Genomic DNA, 19752 nt, shown 5'->3' with positions numbered 1-19752 from the left:
CTATTAGGGAAATACAAATCAAAACTACAAAGAGATACAACCTCACTTCTGTTAGAATGGCTATTATCCACAAAACAAGTAATAACAAGTGTTGGAGAGGTTGTGGAGAATTAATTCTTAAAAATGGTTTTACTTATGCAGTTATTATATTCATTTTCATAAATAAAATTTTTAGATATATTTAAATATTAACTTTTTACTTTTTTTAGATTTGGCCCAAAGCTTTTCAACACCATATTTTCATTGCCTTTAAAATTATTGTCATGATAATCAGTAAACTTACTCTATAGGTAACGGAACTCTGTGGTTATATTTTCTTAATTTGATTTTGTAATGGGAGTAAGTCTTTCCTACTAAATAATTATCCTTACCTATCTTCACATTGGCAATATCCTATGGACCAGTGGATTTTGCTTAAGTGGTATTTAACTTCTAACTCAATATAATATCATACTGTGTTCAATCAAATATTAAATGAGTTAATATGAGAAAACTGATTTAATTGATTTTATGTCTAGTTTATTTTAAAGTATATGACAAAATTTCCTTGATAAGTCTAAAATCCTAAGTTGGTAAAATCTTCATTTAAATATGTGTAACAGGAATCAAAATAAAATTAGTATTGATTTTAATAAGGATGTAACTTTGCATAAGCATTTATGTCTTCTTTTCTTTTCTTTTCTTTTGACTTCAGGTGCAATAACAGAACCCAGTGTGCAGTCGTGGCAGGTCCTGATGTTTTTCCAGACCCCTGTCCGGGAACCTATAAGTACCTTGAAGTGCAGTATGAATGTGTCCCTTACAGTATGTATATTCCTATCATTTTTTATAAAGAGAAAATTAAGTAAGTTTTGTTTTGCATGCATTGACAAAATATTCAGTATGAAAACATAAAAACAATTACATAAATTGTGTGGAAAACATGGGTAATTTTAATTTTTTAGGACCATAAACCCTTTCCACCATTGGAAGAATTAGATGTTGCTTACATGTCCTGCAGCTTTTAATTTTGACTATACACTTCTGTACATTGATATCTATTCTAAAACTCTGAATGTAAGAATATGAAACATTTAGATGAAAGTTGAAAAGTGGTATGCCATACTGCATTCCTTCAGGTCCAAGTAAAAGGTAGTGAAAATTAATAATGTTATCACCATCTATATAGTGGTATAGAAATGGATAAATTTGAATTTGATGGAAGCAATTATAGCTAAGCTTCCCATGTTGTCAGTATTTCAGGAATAAAAATATATTTATCAAGTGGGAGCATACTAAAAAGAAAATATTCGGATTACTTGAACTAAAGCACTCTTCAGAATGTACCTTTTTCAGTCCCACGACGTAGGTCTTTGCAACCTTTATGTCAGATATGGTGTATACCAACTTATTTTTTTCTTCGGGAATAAATGAAGAATCAAACAGTTGAAAATGATACATTTTCTGACTTTTTTACTCAAGGGAATTATCCCCATCTCAAATAAACATATTTTTGAGCTATCTGCTTCATTATTCATAGCTTCACTAGTGAACCTCACGCCGGAAATCCTGTATTCTCCTATTAGATATTCAGCTTATCCCAGAGGTATAACACACCTGAGATCATAAACAAAACCTAAGTTTCAACTTCCTTTGACATCTAAGAAGAAGCCAAGTATCTGGGGATCAGCAAGATGCCTCTGCCAAGAGATAGCTGTAGGCTTGCCTCATTTCTGCTCATTTAAGAAGCAGCACATTGCTCATGAGCCATAAGTGAGCAATTCGACCAGCAAGAAATAGACTGAAATTTTAAAATAATAATGAAAGCAATCAAGAGAAAGTTTTATTTTTGCTTATTTATACTACATTTGATTAGAGAAAGTGTAGTGATGTTTTATAAAGCTAATGTCCTTGTTATAAAAAATGCATAAATGTGTAGGTTTGATTGAAATCTCAGTTGAGGTTATGCTTCTTACATTGTTCTCAGGGATCCTTCTATGAAAATATGAGGCTCATACTGACCATTTGTTCTTCATTAGTATCATTTAAAGAAATAATATTTGAAGTCCGTTTTAGAACTGTGGCAATTATATTTGGATTGCACGATGTGATCTTTGTGAAAAATGTAGAATAGCTGTTTCCAAGGCATTTTATAAAAATATACACAAAGGTATAGTTGCACCTCATTTTTAAAGACAGTCTTTGGAAATTTACAATTATATATGACATCGAGCTGAAGTAGGAATGTCAGATTATAGATCTTTTTCATAATTTTTAAAAGTTAAAGAATTTTACAGCTGTCTCTTCAATTATCTCTGTTTCTTCTGAATTTCTTTGTAGATAACTACTCCAAAATCCTCTGCCAAGCTTATTCTGGAAAAGTATCTACTTAAGTTATTTTAATAGAATTAAGAACTTGCTCATACTTGCATAAAATATTACTATTTATCATAGATCACTTTTTGCTCTTATAAACTACCAGATATGGACAATTTGATAGCTGAATATTTTATTTTGTAGGTTTCTGGTAGATTGAATATTTATTGATTGTTTTAGAAGAGTATTCCTATTATATTAAAGTATTTATCTGATTTTTTTATTAAGTAAGAATTTTAAACTTAGGTGCAACACTTGGCTAGTTTATACACCAGTTTAACTTACATGGTATAGCATGATTGCATTTATTTAAATTATCTTTTGTATATGTTTTAGTTAAAAGTATAATGGGTAATTTCTTTAGTAAATTTAACTTGTTTTTTTTTAAAAAAATGATCCAAAATAAAGTATAAACTATTCAAAAAACTACAGGGACTCATTTAAAAGGTAGGTTGATTTAGCCCTAGCTGGTTTGGCTCAGTGGATAGAGCATTGGCCTGCGGACTGAAGGGTCCCAGGTTCGATTCCAGTCAGGGGCATGTGCCTTGGTTGCGAGCATGTCCCCATTTGGGGGTGTGCAGGAGGCAGCTGATCGATGTTTCTAACTCTCTATCCCTCTCCCTTTCTCTCTGTAAAAAATCAATAAAAAATATTAAAAAAAAAATAAAATAAAAGGTAGGTTGATTTAGCAGAAACATTACCAGAAATCAGGAAGCCTGGGTTTAGAATATGGTCTTATTACAGAACGAATGGCCTAGGTCCATTAGTGTAGGTAAGCTATTAAAATTTTCTGGATCTCCACTTATAGACCGAACCTGATCTGTAGTAAATTATGATTTTGATCAACACTATGCTCTTTTTCTTGCCACTGGCGTAAAACAGATAGGTTTTCCAGTGCTGAACTGATTCACTTATTTATAATAGCTACCATTTGACACTTACTACATGTGATTTACAACATGGGTTAAATGTTTACATACATTATTTTATTTTATTCTCACAATATCCTCACTGTGTTACATAGGAATATCACCATTTTACCAGAGAGGAAACCGAGGCTCCATTGGATAAGTGGATATCTCTTGGAAAATGTAGAATAGCTAGAAAATGGCAGAGCCAAGATTTGATTTGTCATTAATAATTGTTCTTAAGGACCCAGCTATAGTTTTCCTCATAGATTTTTTCTTTATATTTTCATGAATTATTAAATCTCATTCAATATTTAATTCATAATTTTCATCAGTAAAGTAATGGCACATGGTGAAAGCAAATGATTTAAAAACCCAGGCCCAGTTCTTACGCTATTTACTTTTAAGAGGTTTGTATGTCTTTCTTAAAGCAGATGAATCACTGCAAACTTCTGTTTTGCACAAACACCTAATGAAGCTTTATGATTTAAAATAGTTTGTGCCATAAAAATGCTACCCACTGTTTAGAATAAGGCTCTTACCAAAGTAGCAAATTAAGAAATTGTTTAAGTTACCTGTATCATAAGAAAAAATTCTTGTACTTAATATACTTGTTAAAATACCCCTATTGTAGCCCTTGCCAATGTTCCTCAGTTGGTTAAACATAGTCCTGTGTACTGAGATTGCTGGTTTGATTCCCGCTCAGGGCACATGCCCAGATTTCAGGCTCAATCCCCTGTAGAGGGCGTGCAGTAGGTAGCTGATTGATGTTTCACTCTCATATCAATGTTTCTCTCTGTTTTCCCCTTCCTCTCTCTAAAAATCAATAAAAATATTTTAAAATCCCTATCATATTATTGGAAGAAAAACTTCAGTCTTAAGATTTATTAATGTTTGAACATGTTCTATTTGAACAACTGAATAAACAAACAAATAATATTAAGTTCTATTTCTTAAACAATTCACTAATTCCAAGTTTCATTTTGAATTGTAGACAATAAACTTCATGTATTTAGTGATATATTTAGTATTTGTGAATATTTTTTAATATTGGAATGTGGAAATATATTGTTATTTTCTTCCTTTATACATACTCTTTGTGTGCATTTCCATGGCAATACTAATTTTTAAGGGAATAGTTTTTCATGGAAAATAAAGAAAACTTTGAAATATAGAATGCAGAAAAAACTAAAATATGTAGGAAAACATATAAATATTAATGATGCGGAAGCATATAAGAGGTAAAAATTCAACAACTTCTTTGTATTACCCAAGAAAATGTCAAAAATGCTGAAGGTAAGCCTGCAATAATTTTTGCACAGATTTTTTTCAGTAAGTAGGTTCATAATTTAACAATGGCAGTTTTAGAAGCTTAGACTGAATCAAACAAACGGTATGACTTTTGTTTTTATTGAAATCATTTTTTATTTTTCAATTACAGTTGACAATACAATATGATATTAGTTCCAGGTATACACCTCAGTGATTTGACTTTATATAACTTACTAAGTTATCAGTATGACTTTTTTAAAAAGATACTGATAGAAAAGAAACTAAGAAAAATTAGTGATTGTAAACAATTTTGTGAGGCAACCTGCTGGGAGTGTTTTGTACTCAATTTTTTGGAATCACTGTAGTTATTCTCTTCTGTCCTTAGTTTTTCCTCTTGTCTGTACTGTCTTGTTTGTGTTCACAGATACCCTGTTTGTGACCAAATTTGTGACAGACAAATCAATATTTTTCTCTGTTCCTGTCACACCTTAGTTCCAGTGTGACTTTTATAGCCTTTGCGTTTTCTTTGAGGTTTGACTTTTCTCCTTAGCGGTATTTTCTCCCCAGGAGATGACCCAGATATTCCAGAGGTTAAACCTCAGCATTTACCAATGTCACATTTTTGCTCTATCTTCCTTCTCACCCTCCTCCCCATGCCTTCTGGGGTGATTGGGGATTGAAATTGTGGCATCTTCAAGTAGAGCTTCCTTCATTTAGCCAGTTTACAGGGATGAATTGTGTTAGGGAGAAAACAATAAAACAACTAACCACCTACTTAGGGTATTTCTGAGCAAGGAATCTTCACTTTGTATCCTGCTGACAATTTGTCTTTCTTCCAAGGCATACAATTTCACGCACATTAAACTCAAAAAGTGCTTATCTTTTCTCACAATCTAGCCTTTCTCTTCAGTTCTTTGTTTCTTCCTTTCAGAAATACAAAGCACATATTACTTATTCTAATAACCTTCTGTCATGGTGGATTTTCTGCAGAAATGGAGGGAGGAAGCATACAATTTTGAGCGCATATTAGAAATGAGTGTTTGATTAAACCGATATTATGTTGTAGAACTTATAGACTTTCTAAAGGCATTACATTAACCATCTGAAGACATGTAAAATAAGTATTAGAAAATTAATATTTACAAATAATTATATAATATTTTAGTTTAGTTTCTAACTATAAGAAAAATGCATTACACTTTTAGCATTTAAAACAAACATTTTAACTATTTAATTATAAATAACTACATTTTTGCAAATAATATTCTAATGAGTGCATATTTTAATGTATGCATACTTTGGTTCCTATTCTACAAATAATTACATATTTTAAAACTCATTGTGCTGAAATGAACCCATATGTTTAATTTTTAAAAGATCACAGAAATGTCAAGATGTATTCTGATTCCCAATATACCACAATACCTTTTTCAGTTTCTGACATATAGAAAACATTAAATACGCATATATTGAATGATTGAAAGAAAAAAGAAATTTAGTTAAATTGGGCCAGAAGTAATATATGCATTGCTAAAATGATAAATATAAGAAATTCTTTTCTACAAACAAGACCTTATTAATTCAAAAGGGAGATCTGTGATAAAAATATAGATTATATATTTTTTATTTTCTCCAAATTGCTTGGTGATTGTGATTATATCCCTCACTACTAGTAACCAATTTGTTTTTCATAGTCTTCTACATGCCTCCATATACTATACCAAGTTTTAGCTTCAAGCATTTCTCCTTCTATAAGAAGAGTGCCAGCTACCTAGAATATTTTTAACAAGAGGAACGATATTTTTTTTCTCCCTTTTCTCTCCCATCAGTTTCGCTCTTTCTCTGTCAAATAGTTTCTCCCTACTTCATAGTAGTTCATATAGCTTTTACAAATGTATCAGTGATTACTTAGTATTAATTTAAGCATTGTCTGTATGCCCAAAATATTATATATTCATAAAAGTTGCTATTATCACTTTAGAAACCAGGAAGGATAGTGCTTAAATATGATCTCTCTTAAGGGGTTGCTCTTTTGAAAGCTCAGTGATAACATCCAATTTACTGAATCCTTACTCATCCCACTGTGTTTCTTAGGCTCTGTGATCACTTACACTTCCTGATCTGCATCCCCTTTGGACCTGACCTGATGGTACTGATAATTGCATGAATCACACCCAAGCTTGCCATGAAGTTTGGCCATTTCGTCTTTTACTTTCTTACTAAATTAGCTTTTTGTGTTAGTTTATTTACCTCCAGCCCCATTTCTCCCCATAGATAGCAATAGATAAGGAGGAGCTAATCTCCTCAAATGTCTCCTCAAATGGTAGACCCTGGCCATGTCATTTATTTCAGTCAACAAATAATAGTTGGACCCCTGCTTTATTAATCTTCACAAACTGTCTTTAGGCAGTAACAGTGTAATTAATTATAAAGCGATTGAAACCCATCTTTTAAACATTTTATAGTTAGAGAACATGAGACCTAGAATAAATGCAATAGTCAATGATTATATAGTTAAAACTCATTCTTCATTGCTGGTTGAGTTGTCTTTCCATCATGCTACTTTGTTTCTTTGAATCTCAAAGTAGTTTTTTTTCTGTCTAGAGATGGAAAGAGTGATTAATGATTAAGACTTACTCTCAAACATATAAAAGATTATAATATATTCTCTTTAATTGAAATTTGGCATTCAAACCTTATTTTTCATTTTAATTCAAATTCTTACAGAAAAAAAAGTCAGGATTCAAAATGATGCTTGTGTGAGGTCTTTGTTTGCCTTCAATCCTATAATTAATGCAATTAATGATTATATATTGAGATATCAAAAAACCCACAACTTTCTCGATATTTTGAAAGAGACATCTTTTTGTGTATGTGTTTAGATTTAATCCTCCTGGCATTTTTCATAAATTGAATTCAAAAGTACCAGTAAGTAAACCATTTTAGAGAACATAGGATATGCAGTTTGCTTTTATGTTCTCTATATGCTAACCATTTGTTTTTGGAAGCCTTCATATATGCATTCAGATTTCTGTGGCAAAGTTTTTCTGATCTCAGTTTTTGGAACAGCTTGAAATAAGTACAGTACTCAGTAACATTGATTTTTCAGGTTCCAAAACTGTTTGCAGTTAAAAATCAAACAAAAAAAGCAACTTGTGGAATTATGGAAAGAAAAATGAATCTCTCCAAAAAGCAGAACATACCATTTGCTTTACTGTGATTTTCCTAGACTCGATCTCTCCCCTGTTCCCCTTACTCTTAGAGAACCCATCCAAGTTAAGTTTATCAAGACAACAGGGATAGCTCAGAAGGAATACAGCATTCTCATTTTTTGAAAACAGAATACATTAATTTTTCCAAGAAGACTTTCTCCTCCTCCCCCCCCGCCTTTCCTGTATTCATTATGATTGCTTATTGACTGCGTGTAGAACTCTTAGCCAGTTACTTATGTATATCAGAGTCTAACAAAGCTTGTTTCTTAAGACAGTGCTTTGATCTTATCCTTATCTATTACTCACCAAGAACTATTCATCCAGATTCATCAAGATTAACTTAAAAAAATTGCCTACCTAGTAAAAAATACTAGTGAGGCAAAACTCTAAGAATTCCTCATTTCACTTTATCATGCATTTGCTAATGCTCATAAGAAATGGGTTCAAATTGTTCAGACCATTAAACCTCAGGGGGAAGGTAGGGGAGGATTGGGGGTAAAGGGGAGAGATCAACCAAAGGACTTGTATGCATGCATATAAGCCTAACCAATGGACACAGACAACAGGGGGGTGAAGGCATGAGGGGGAGGTATGGGGGGTAATGGGGGAATAAGGACACATATGTAACACCGTAATAAATAAAGAAATTTAAAAAAACATCAGAAATTTAAAGAAAGAAAAAAAGAAATGGGTTCAAATACAAGCTCAGGCCTCATAAATTATGAATGACTGCTCTGCAAAAGATGGCAGGTGTTACTCTTTTTAAGAATAAGTATAAAGCAAGAAACATAATGCTATTCTGTGTCTTTAGAACTTGGCAATCCTTGCTATTTCTCAATATTTGCCTATATTTGTGATTAGCACTGATTCCAATACAAAATTCAAGATTTTATGATGAGTTTATATTACCTGATTGAAATTTATCTGCTACTGCTTCTTGGAGGTATCAAATGATATTTTCTAAGATGTTGAAATATATTATTTATTCTCAGGCAGTAGCTTGAACACAGTAGGAGCTGTTCCTTAAAAATCCTGTTACCATTGGTTCTAAAACCAACCTATAGCAGCCATTTTATTTTACCTAAGTAGTATGGAGCCAGGACCTTCTTTTCCTCTTTCATAGGTAATAGGATGAAGATTCTCGTTATTTACTAGAAAAATCCAAATGAATCTAATATTTTAAAAATATGATTAGTTTATTCCTTCAATGCAAGCACTGACTTCAAAATGTTTTTACCTATTCAACTAAATAATACACACAACAGAATTAAAATAGTTTCTAGCTCACATTAATGCTTAATAAAATTTGCTATTATTATTTAAATGTTTTCCACATGTAATGGGTATTTAGCTTATGGTTGAAAGCGCTAAATCATAAAATTCTGAAAACAAAGTTATACATAATATTTTACACTCCTTATTTAAGCTTCTGATATATTCTGGATGTGTTTTTAAGGGTTAAAATTCTGACATTGATCAGTATTCTTTTGGTAGATTATAGACTTTTTACAGAAACTGAGATCTAATTTTATATTAGTGATAGTTGCTAGGTAATGATTTGATGGAAATTAATCATTAAACATTTAAGAAGCTCATTCTCTGATTGGAGTGGAAGCTGGAGTGACTTAGAAGCTGATGTCCCAGGAAATAACTGATTGAGAAATAATATCTTGAGGTGTTTAATAAAATAGACTATAAGTCCAATACTTAAAGTTCTTCCTCTTTCTCAAAATCAAAAATGAAGGAGAAATTGCTAAAGAAAAAATGGGAACTCTTTTTCTAATATTAGATACTGTTCTCTGAACAAGTTCTGAGTACTAAAACTGTGCTTAATACCTTGTATATGTCATTTTGTTCCCTCAGAAAAATAAGGAAGTAAAAAATATAAATTAAGTCTTCAGCTTGTCCAAGTCTCCATTCTTGGTTACATGAGTGGGAAGGGGGAATAGGGGAAGTGGAATACAAGTCCCTTTGATTCATGTGATTTTGCTTTTTTTCATTCTGCTAAAGAAAGCAGCTAAAAATATCATCTTGTCTGAGAAAGGCTGACACCTATCTTTTGTAAAATATTTTGGTGCCCTCTAGTCTGGTACCTAAAGAGTGAAGTTGTGTGTGCTGGATTTAGCTTGACTTCAGAATAATTTTTATCAAGAGGTAGGGATCGGCCCTGACGGGTGTGGCTCAGTTGGGTAGGTGTCATCCAGTGCACAAAAAAAGGTTGCCTGTTCCATTCCAAGTCAGGGCACATGCTCAGGTTCCATACTCAATTCCCAGTAGGGGGCGTGCAGTAGGCAGTCAATGGATGTTTAGCTCTCACATCAATGTCTTCTTCTTCCTCTCACTCTCTATCTCCCTCTCCCTGTCCTTACCTCTCTCTCTCAAAATCAATTAAAAAATATATATAATATATATATTTTATAATATATATATATATAATAAAATAAAATAACAATTTTAATATATGTTTTATATATTATTAAATACAAATTTTAATATAAATTTTTAATATATATATTATATCTATTAAAATTTTTAATATATATATATTTTAAATATATATTTTATATTATATATATAATAAAATAAAATTTCATTATAATATCCTACCTAATAAAAAGGTAATATGCAAATTGACCGTACCATCGACACACCCACAAGCCTCACCCACAAGCCACGCCCACAAGCCAATCAGAGCAAGTATGCAAATTAACCCAATCAAGATGGCTACAGCCACAGAGAGCAAGGTTTCCTAGGTAACAGAGGAAGCCAAGCTTTCCGCCTGCCCTTGCCAGGCCTAAGCCTCCACTCAAGCTACAAAGTTTCAATTATAGAAGGTAAACAAATTCAAACAGAAATGGCAGCAGAACGGAGCTTGAGAGAGCAAGCCAGGGTTGCTGGTGGCAACAGGGGAAGCAAAGCTTTCCGCACACCCTGGCTGGGCCCAGCCTCCGCTTAAGGCTACAAAGTTTCAATTATAGAAGGTGAATTAACTGCCATAGAAATGGCTGCTGGCGGTGGAGGGAGCAGCAGGCTTGGCTCCACTCCAGGCTACAAAGTTTCAATTGTAGAAGGAAAATAAATTCCAGATACCAGGGCCTCCACTTGGGTTGCCAGGGGGCGTGGCTGGCCTGCAAACCACCACAGGCCCTTCGCCCAGGCCACCCCACGCCCCAAGGGAACCCCACCCTGATCCGGGACACCCTTCAGGGCAAACCAGCTGGCCCCCACCCGTGCACCAGGCCTCTATCCTATCTAATAAAAGAGTAATATGCAGATTGATCATCACTGCAATACACAATATAGCTGCCCCCATGTGGTCAAAGATCCTGTCCCCATGTGGACACAAGATGGCCACCACAAGATGGCCAGCAGGAGAGGGCAGTTGGGAGGCATCCAGTCTGCAAGGGAGGGCAGTTGAGAGGGACCAGGCCTGCAAGGGAGGGCAGTTGAGAGGGACCAGGTTTGCAAGGGAGGGCAGTTGGAGGTGATCAAACCTGCAGGATAGGGCAGTTAGGGGTGACCAGGCCGGCAGAGGAGGGAAGTTGGGGGCAAACAGGCTGGCAGGGGAGCAGTTAAGCATCAACCAGGCTGGCAACGGAGTGGTTAGGGGGTGATCAGGCTGGCAGGCAGAAGCGGTTAGGGGCAATCAGGAAGGCAGGCAGGCAAGCAGTTGGGAGCCAGCAGTCCTGGATTGTGAGAGGGATGTCCGACTGTCCAACCGGGATCGGGCCTAAACGGGCAGTCGGACATCCCTCTAGGGGTCCCAGATTGGAGAGGGTACAGGCTGGGCTGAGGGACAACCCCCCTCCATGCATGAATTTCGTGCACCAGGCTTCTAGTAATAAAATAAAAAAATATATAAAAATTATATATATATATATATATATATATATATATATATATATATATATATATATTTTTTTTTTTTTTTTTTTTTTTTAAGGAAAAGCGGTAGGGATCCTTGTTAGGAACCTAGTGTTGGAACAAGGAGGGATAAAAACTACAGTTGATGAGTGGGGTGACCACTATCACTTATTCTGTAACTCTTGCCCTGAACTCAATCTCATTTTAGTGATTTGTTGCTGTTAATGGGGAAGCTTTTGCATTAGTTTTCTTCTACTACTGTTTTAAACTGCCTCAAACACAGTAGCTTAACACAACACAAGTTTATACTACTGCAGGTGTAGAGGTTCAAAGTCTAACATTAGGATGATTGTGGGTGCCTTCCTTTTGGATGCTTCCGTGGAGAATCTGTGTCCTCATCTTTTCCATCTTCCAAAAGCCATCTGCATTCTATGGCTTGTGGCCCCTTCCTCCATTTTCAAATCACTTCCCTCTAACCTCTGCTTCTGTCCCCACATCGCCTCTCTGACATTGACCCTCTTGCTTCCCTTTCATAAGGACCTTGGGATTAGATTGGACCCATCTGGATGATTCAGGATCATCTCAAAATCCTTAATTTAATCACACCTATAAAAGTTCTTTTGCCATGAAAGGTGAAAAAAATTCACAGGTTCTGGACATTAGGTCATGAACACTCTGGAGGGCATTATTCAGCCTATGCCAGGTTTGCTTTAATTAAGTAAAATAGGTATTTTAAAAAGTACACTTCAATGCAGAACACATGAAAGATGTGTTTTTTAATGAGAAAGTATACCACCTGCTAACCAAGTGTCAATGATTGCAGAATGCTCATATAAACCTTTAGAAGAAAATGGACAGTCCCTGGCTTGATTAAATTACAACCAAGCCACTTACCTTATTCATGTATGATAAAATGTCTTGTTCTTTATGGTTACATGAATGAAGAATAAATAACAAATAAAAATACTACAAACTGTGTATAAATATGAAGGTAAAGTTTATTTGACTTTTTACCACTAGAGATAAATTCAACTAACTTTGCAATGACCATTCTTTTAGGACTTGCTTTATGCATATATACACCAAGTGTTATTATTTACAAGGATAGGAGTTATACACACACACACACACACACACACACACACACACACACACAATTTAGTGTATATTCTTCATAGTTCTGTCTATATGCAGGTGTTCTTTGGAGACCTTTACATGAATATAGATTTGTGTGTGTGTGTGTTCACAAAAACAGAATTGATCACATTATACACACTTGCTTTTCTCACTGTACAATATCTTGTGAATTTCACACAAGTCAGCCAATATAACTTTGATTGCTTTCAAGGGCTTTATAATAGCTTGTGGGTTGATGTAGACATGGATAGTGTATTAAGTAAATCATCTTTTAATGGTAATTAATTTTTTTTATTTTGCTTTGTATGTGATAAGGTGAATGATATTTCAGTCTTTTGGGGCAAGGTTATCTCTGTTGATCTACTAAGAAATATTTGCTTCATCTTTTCAAACAGCAGTGAGGCACTTGCCACTTGACACAGAAGAACCTGTCCACTGACTGGAGTTAATGATTCAAGCTATAGAGTAAAGCTGAATGGGATTGAACCTGTGACCTTTCATTCTTCACCAGAGTCTAACCCACACCACTGGCAATTCTTAGCCTTTTCCAATATTTGAGAAATGAGTTTTAATATCTGTCCAGTCACTTGACTTGGAGAGTTTTTATTTAATAAACGTTGGAAGTATCATAATATCTGTCACAGGTAGTATAGCTCACTTAATCAAGGTAACTTTGAACTAAGCAGTAAAGAAGGGACTGTTACACCTATGAATTCATTTATATAGTGGCAGCAAGGCAAGAAGTTTGTTTTTACTTTTTATCTGAATTATATATTTTAAGCATGTAGTAGCTGCCTCCTTGCAGTCTGTCTTTTTGTCCATGAATTTGCTGATAATTTTTTTGTCAAAAATCATCTGAAACTTTCTGTTGAGTCAAACGTTATTTTCACAGAACTCATTCTTTAATATCTCTGCAGTAGATGTGACCACTTACCCTCTTGGCCTTTACTAACCACTCCCTCTGCATTATATGAAAATGTTATCTTCTACATTATATCTCTCTAATCGCACCTCTCAGTTTTCTTTTTATTTAATTTCAACAATCCTTTCCTACCCTCTTCCTTGCACTTTCATGTGTTCCCCCCCCCCCTTTTTTTTTCCTCAAACCCCGTATAAAGAAGTATACAATCACAGTACTGGTTGTTGAGTTTTATTTGACTTCTAATTGACCATTAGTCATCCAGTTGTTTGCTTGCTCTATCTATCCATCTATCTGTCTATCTATCTATCTATCTATCTATCTATCTATCTATCTATCTATCTCATATTAATAGTGTCAACACTTTTTTGAAAATTTTTGAAGAACCCCTTCCCAATTGAATCTCATATTACAATTATTATTTTACTTTGTTTAATTTCTTACACTTTGAAAAATTCAGTGATCATAATTTTTCAACAAACATGTAGTGGGTGGTTTCAGTGTGTTTCTGACTAATCATGTTCTTGACTAGTAACATGGAAAAATGAGAGTTCTTATCTTGAATATTATCATGCTCCAATTCTTTTTATCCTTAACATCCCTGCATATCCCCAAACTATTGTATACCTTTATCTTTTATTATGCTTCTCTGTGTGAAAGTAATTTAGAACTCAAGGGAAAATGTCAAAATCCATGAATAAGAGTACTTAAAGTTAAGGACAGTTTTTTTTTGTTTGTTGTTTGTTTTTAATTTTTCCATTCTAGGTTTTGTAAGACTTAATGATCTCCACTTTTGTGAAAAGCAATAATTGGAATAATAACAGAAAAGGTATTCTTTCCTTCTATGCTATTCTCTTATCATGCTTAAACTCACTATTATCCACTGTTTGTTTAGTTTCCTACATTAAGTAACCAGATTAGCATATATTTGTATTTATTTATTTTTGTTATTCCCCACCTGAAGACATTTTTTACATTGGTTTTTAGAGAGTGGAAGGGAGGGAGGATAGAGGAAGAGAAAGAGAGAAAATCAACCATTCCATTGGTTGCCTCCCACACATGCCCTGACCAGCACCAGGGATTAGAACCTGAAACCCAGGTACATGTCCTTGACTAGGAATCAAACCTGCAACCCCTCAGAGCTTGGCCAGCGCTCTAAGGACTAAGCAACACTGACCAGGGCAGCCAGGTTAATCTTTAAACTATCACGTTCACTTTTCTAAAGCTTCGGAGGAAGTGAATCACTTTAGCTCCAACCAAATTTTACTCTAATTTTTTTTATGTGTGTTTTAGACAAACCTAAGCTATAACATGTTAGAATTCTAACTGGCCTCTAAAGCTAATAATGTGAGACCCTTAAAAATCAGTATTATTAAATCACCAAGAAGTTTTAAAGTGGTAAAATAATGATTGTGTTAAGTCTGAGATTAAGCTGTCACATCAGAGTAATTTGATTTTAAGTCTGGCTCCACCACCTCCATTAGTAATCATATCCTTGACAGAGACAAAGTTCATCCAATATGAGTTCTCAATGTGAACGAGTTATTGATGTTTCTGTGTTACTTTGGTCAGTCAATAAGGTTAAAAGGATAAAGTTTATTTAGTTTTAAGCATTACCGTCTTGAAGTCAAATGTCTATTTAATTAGATTTTCCAATATTTGGCAAGGAAGGACTGGTAGTGTCAGCTTTCTTCGGGTTGATATTAAATAGCATCTTGTGAAATTTGGTAAAGACATCTACAGTAATATGAAACAGATATACTGCAAGACTGCCTAGGAGAGCACTAGGATTTTTGTTGAGCTGATTAATAATTTCTAAGAGTCTCCTGATGCTAAAAGATTGAATAATGTCTGCGGGTCTCAAGTACGATATTTATTTTCTTACTGGCCTGTAATAATCTGTAATATTCTTCTTCAAATATTGAGCAAAAAAATGTACACTTTATATAATTCTTTAAATTACTTCTGAACCAAGCAGGTGATTATAACTTCAAACAGTATATATTCTTTGTACATTTTATTTGTTATCCAGGCACCCATTATATAATCATCCCATTTTTCTGCCTTTACCATGTTTTCTTTCTAGTGTAGCAAAAAGTCATTAAATATAAACAGGCATTGATGGTGTTTATGATAAATACGATAACAAAGGAAACTTCTAAAAAAAAACATATGTGTTGGGTGGTAAAACTTTTAGGGTAGAATTTTTATAACCTTTTTTTTCAATTCAGTTGTCATACATTATTATATTACTTTCAGGTGTCCAACCCAGTGATGAGACATTTGTATAACTTATTACCCTGATAAAGGTACTACCCATCTGATACCATACATAGTTATTACAATACTAGTAGCCCTGCCCAGGAATCCATGTGCCAGTAGGTCGCTGCCGCCCTCCTATAGCTCTTCCGCCCCCTGCCCCGCCCTCCTGTAGCTCCCCCCAAACCTCATAGCTTGCTGCCCTGCCCCCTCTTGTAGCTCTCTGCCTCCTGCTTGCTTGCTGCCCTGCTCCTTCCTGTGGCTCTCCAATGCCCCACCCTCCTGCAGATCTGTGATCCAGTCCTGAAGCAGTAGGTCATTACGCCTCAGGGCGTAAGGGATAATTAGCATATTCCTCTCTTATTATATAGGATTATTGACTGTGTTTCCTATGCTGTATTTTATGTCCTCATGACTATTCTGTAACTACTAATTTGCACTTCTTAATCCCTTCACCTTTTTTACTCATCCCTCTAACTCCCCTCCCATCTGGCAGTTATCAAAATGCTCTCTGTATCTATTAGTCTGTTTCTTTTCTGCTTGTTTGTTTATTTTGTTTTTTAAATTCTACATATTAGTGGAATCATATGGCATTTGTCTTTCTCTGTCTGACTTATATCACTCAGCACAATAGTTCTAGGTCCATCCATGTCGCAGAAGGCAAAATTTCCTTCTTTTTTATGGTTGAGTCATATTTCATTGTATATATGCATAGGATAGAATTCCTTGATTATTTATCACTTCAGAATATATATCTGATTTCAATCCACAAAATCACTTTCTGTTTCTGAAAGTATGATGCTTTCTACAACAGGCTTTTAGCTGCCTAGAAGTTGACAGTTACCTGCAAGTGATACTTAATCCTCAAGTTAATTTTCCTTCCTTAAAAGAATGGTAGATTAAATATAATTTTAATTATCTACTTTATTTCTTTATACCACTATTATTATGGATTTGAGTGATATTTTAGTAATTTAATTATTTAGTAGACTTGAACTCCAACTAGCTTATATTTCAATTATAATTGCAACAGATGCTATATCTTAAAATCCCAACTACAACAAGAAAAAAAATTATCATGTACATTCTACAAATATTCATTAAATGCCTTACATATGAACAATAACATATATTTCTCAAGTTCTAAATGGTCAGGAATAGTTTCTTATCTTTGTTCATATCCAATTACATGTTACATTGTCTAACATATATATTAGTAGATACTTAGTAGTATTAAGTGATTAATTGAAGACTAAATACAGAGCCACTATAAAAAAGAAGGAACTTTTAGCATTTGCAACAGCATGAATGGAACTGGAGAGCATTATGCTAAGCGAAATAAGCCATTTGGAGAAAGATAAATATCACATGATCTCACTCATGTGTGGGATATAATGATCAACATAATTTGATGAACAAGAATAGATCCAGAGACAAATGGCAGGGGAGGGGGGTGTTAGAGAGCAACCAAAGGTCTTGTATGCATGCATATTAGTATAACCAATGGATACAGACACTGGGTCGGTAGGGGCTTGCCCGGGGTGGGAATGACTAGGGGGGGGGGGCGGTCAATTGGAGAAAAAGGAGACATATGTAAAACTTCAGACAATAAATAAAATTTTAAAAATAACCTCAATATTTTTAAAAAGCTTATCACCAAATAGGTGAGATAATACAAATGCACAAATAACTATTAGAATGCTAGATGTGTAACATAAAAAATATCATGTACCGTGGTATATAGAAGTAGAGAAAAATATTTAAAAAATGAATATAAATGAAGATTTTAAAGTACAAGTAATGGTGGTGATGTGGATTAAAAAATAGACCTCAATAACATTTTTAAATCAAACATAAATAATATTATTTGAAAACTAATAAAAGTGGGAACATCAGAAAATTAAATGAAACATCAGAAAGTTCCCTATAAGAAGTATAAGTTAGAGGTTTTTGCAAGAAACACTGGGTTTCTGTGCATTTCTGAATTCTCCAGGAGCGAGCCTTTGGTTAAGCTTAGGGGACTTTGCTGTGTTTTTGAACTGTAACCAGTGCCCTCTTTTGGAAACCCACAAGATAGATAGAAAACTTCTGCACCAATTCTTCAGAGATCCTAAGCTATTAGCATGAAACCTCACCTAAAAATTTGTATTTTACTGTTTTATTTACCACTGAAATACAAAGATATTTCTACCACATACAGCCCAGGAGAGATCATTAGACTATTGAAGATTATTTTTATCTATACCCTTATTTCTCAGGCATGGAGTAATATTTAGAGTGAGTAAGTACTTTTCAGGAAACCTCCCACCGTTAGGAATTAGAAACCATAGAAGAGAATGTTGCTCATCTTAGTTTTCTCTGTTGGATTTCTGACTTTTCCTTTAAGACATTATTACCAAAACTTTCTTGACTATATGAAGTTATACAGTAATAATGCTCATAAACTTTATGATTCATTTAAAACACTTTTATGAATCTCCAGTGCTATATGCCAGACATTGGGTGAAAAACTGAGGTTAAAGAGAAAAAAATAGTTGGCTACTGACCTTACAGAATGGAAAAGAGTTCTAGTGAGATTCTCATTTAAGTTCTTATGACAGTCATTTAAGTTCTGTGACATTCTCAAAGTCCGCCAATTATGCATTAAATGAATTATTTACAGAATTTTTAGTAGTATGTGAGTTTATCTTAAGAAACATGTGTGATTAAATAATATAGAGAATCATTTTTTTTTATATAATGCTCCAGTAAGTCACTGGTATCACAATCTTTGATTCCAGCCTTTGCTTATAAACTGAGATAATTGCCAATTACATAGACTTCCAGAAAATCCACTTTTAAATTTTATCTTATGTAAATGGCAGAGAGTTCTTACGCAATAGGTGGCATTATTTAATCCAGTTAAAATTACTTTTTCTTTTTTTTTAAACTCTGGAGCTTTGACTTAAATTAGTTTATCTTGATGCTTCAGCGTCTCACGTAAACCATTAGTGCATTTCTCTCGGACTCCCATTTATACTTCCCATGCACAGTGTAATCCTATCAGAAATGGTAATAGTACTTTTATGCTTGGTAACATCTTTCATCAAACGAAGTCTTGATCACTTTCAAATATGACCTTGTTAATGTTTGTAGCATCTCTGAGATATAGCCACAAGCTGAGAAGGATTCCATCAGTTTTACAAATGAAAAGATTTGGTAGAGAAAGGCTGAGTTCTCCAAAAGCGATTTTAAGAGGGTACTCTGGTATGATGTAATGTGCATTTAAAAAATGATGGGAAAATCAAGGAGAGGAATAAACTGGACACTAAATATACTCCAAAGGGATGAAAGAAGTTTGTTGAAAGACTTAATGCAGGATTTGGATTTTTTTTAAAAAATTACTCTTTGTACAGAAAACATACTAGGATTTTTATTTCTAACATTGTATATTGGTTGTTTTTTTGTTCTTATCTCTTACTCACAGGCTCAGTGGTTCCTAAACACATAACTATCACTTATACAAATACATACAGTTACATAGGTATAAGTAATGTTGATTGTATTGAATTTTAGAATAAAATATGCTATTTCATTCAGTCAGGAGCTTCTTGAAAATTGCTTAATTGAAAGTATTATGAAAAAATCATGCTTGCAAGAAATTATACTCTGATAGGAAAGTTCAGATCTGTGCTCCGATAATAAGATTATATATACTTCCTGTGGGCAAGATAAGGTATTATGGGAATTTTGAAAAGAAACCATCACTTGGCAAGAAAATGACTGAAAATAGAAAGAGGCTAATATGAAATAATCCATGAAAATGTATACAAATAAATCCACCAAT

The 19752-nt window shown here is 33.9% G+C and overlaps 1 protein-coding gene across 9 annotated transcripts in view; it reads left to right on the top strand.

Moving 5' to 3' along the window:
- Positions 1-19752, top strand: part of ADGRL3 (adhesion G protein-coupled receptor L3) — a 761705-nt gene that overhangs the window by 435121 nt on the left and 306832 nt on the right. For all 9 annotated transcript variants that reach the window (XM_079770921.1, XM_079770928.1, XM_079770927.1 and 6 more), the window contains one exon: positions 695-804. In XM_079770921.1, coding sequence (XP_079627047.1) covers positions 695-804 — 110 coding nt within the window. The remainder of the gene's footprint in view (positions 1-694; positions 805-19752) is intronic.

This window comes from Cnephaeus nilssonii (genome assembly GCF_951640355.1).
Source record: "Cnephaeus nilssonii genome assembly, chromosome: 1".
Taxonomy (NCBI): Eukaryota; Metazoa; Chordata; class Mammalia; order Chiroptera; family Vespertilionidae; genus Cnephaeus; species Cnephaeus nilssonii.
This window is presented reverse-complemented; position numbering and strand designations above follow the sequence as displayed.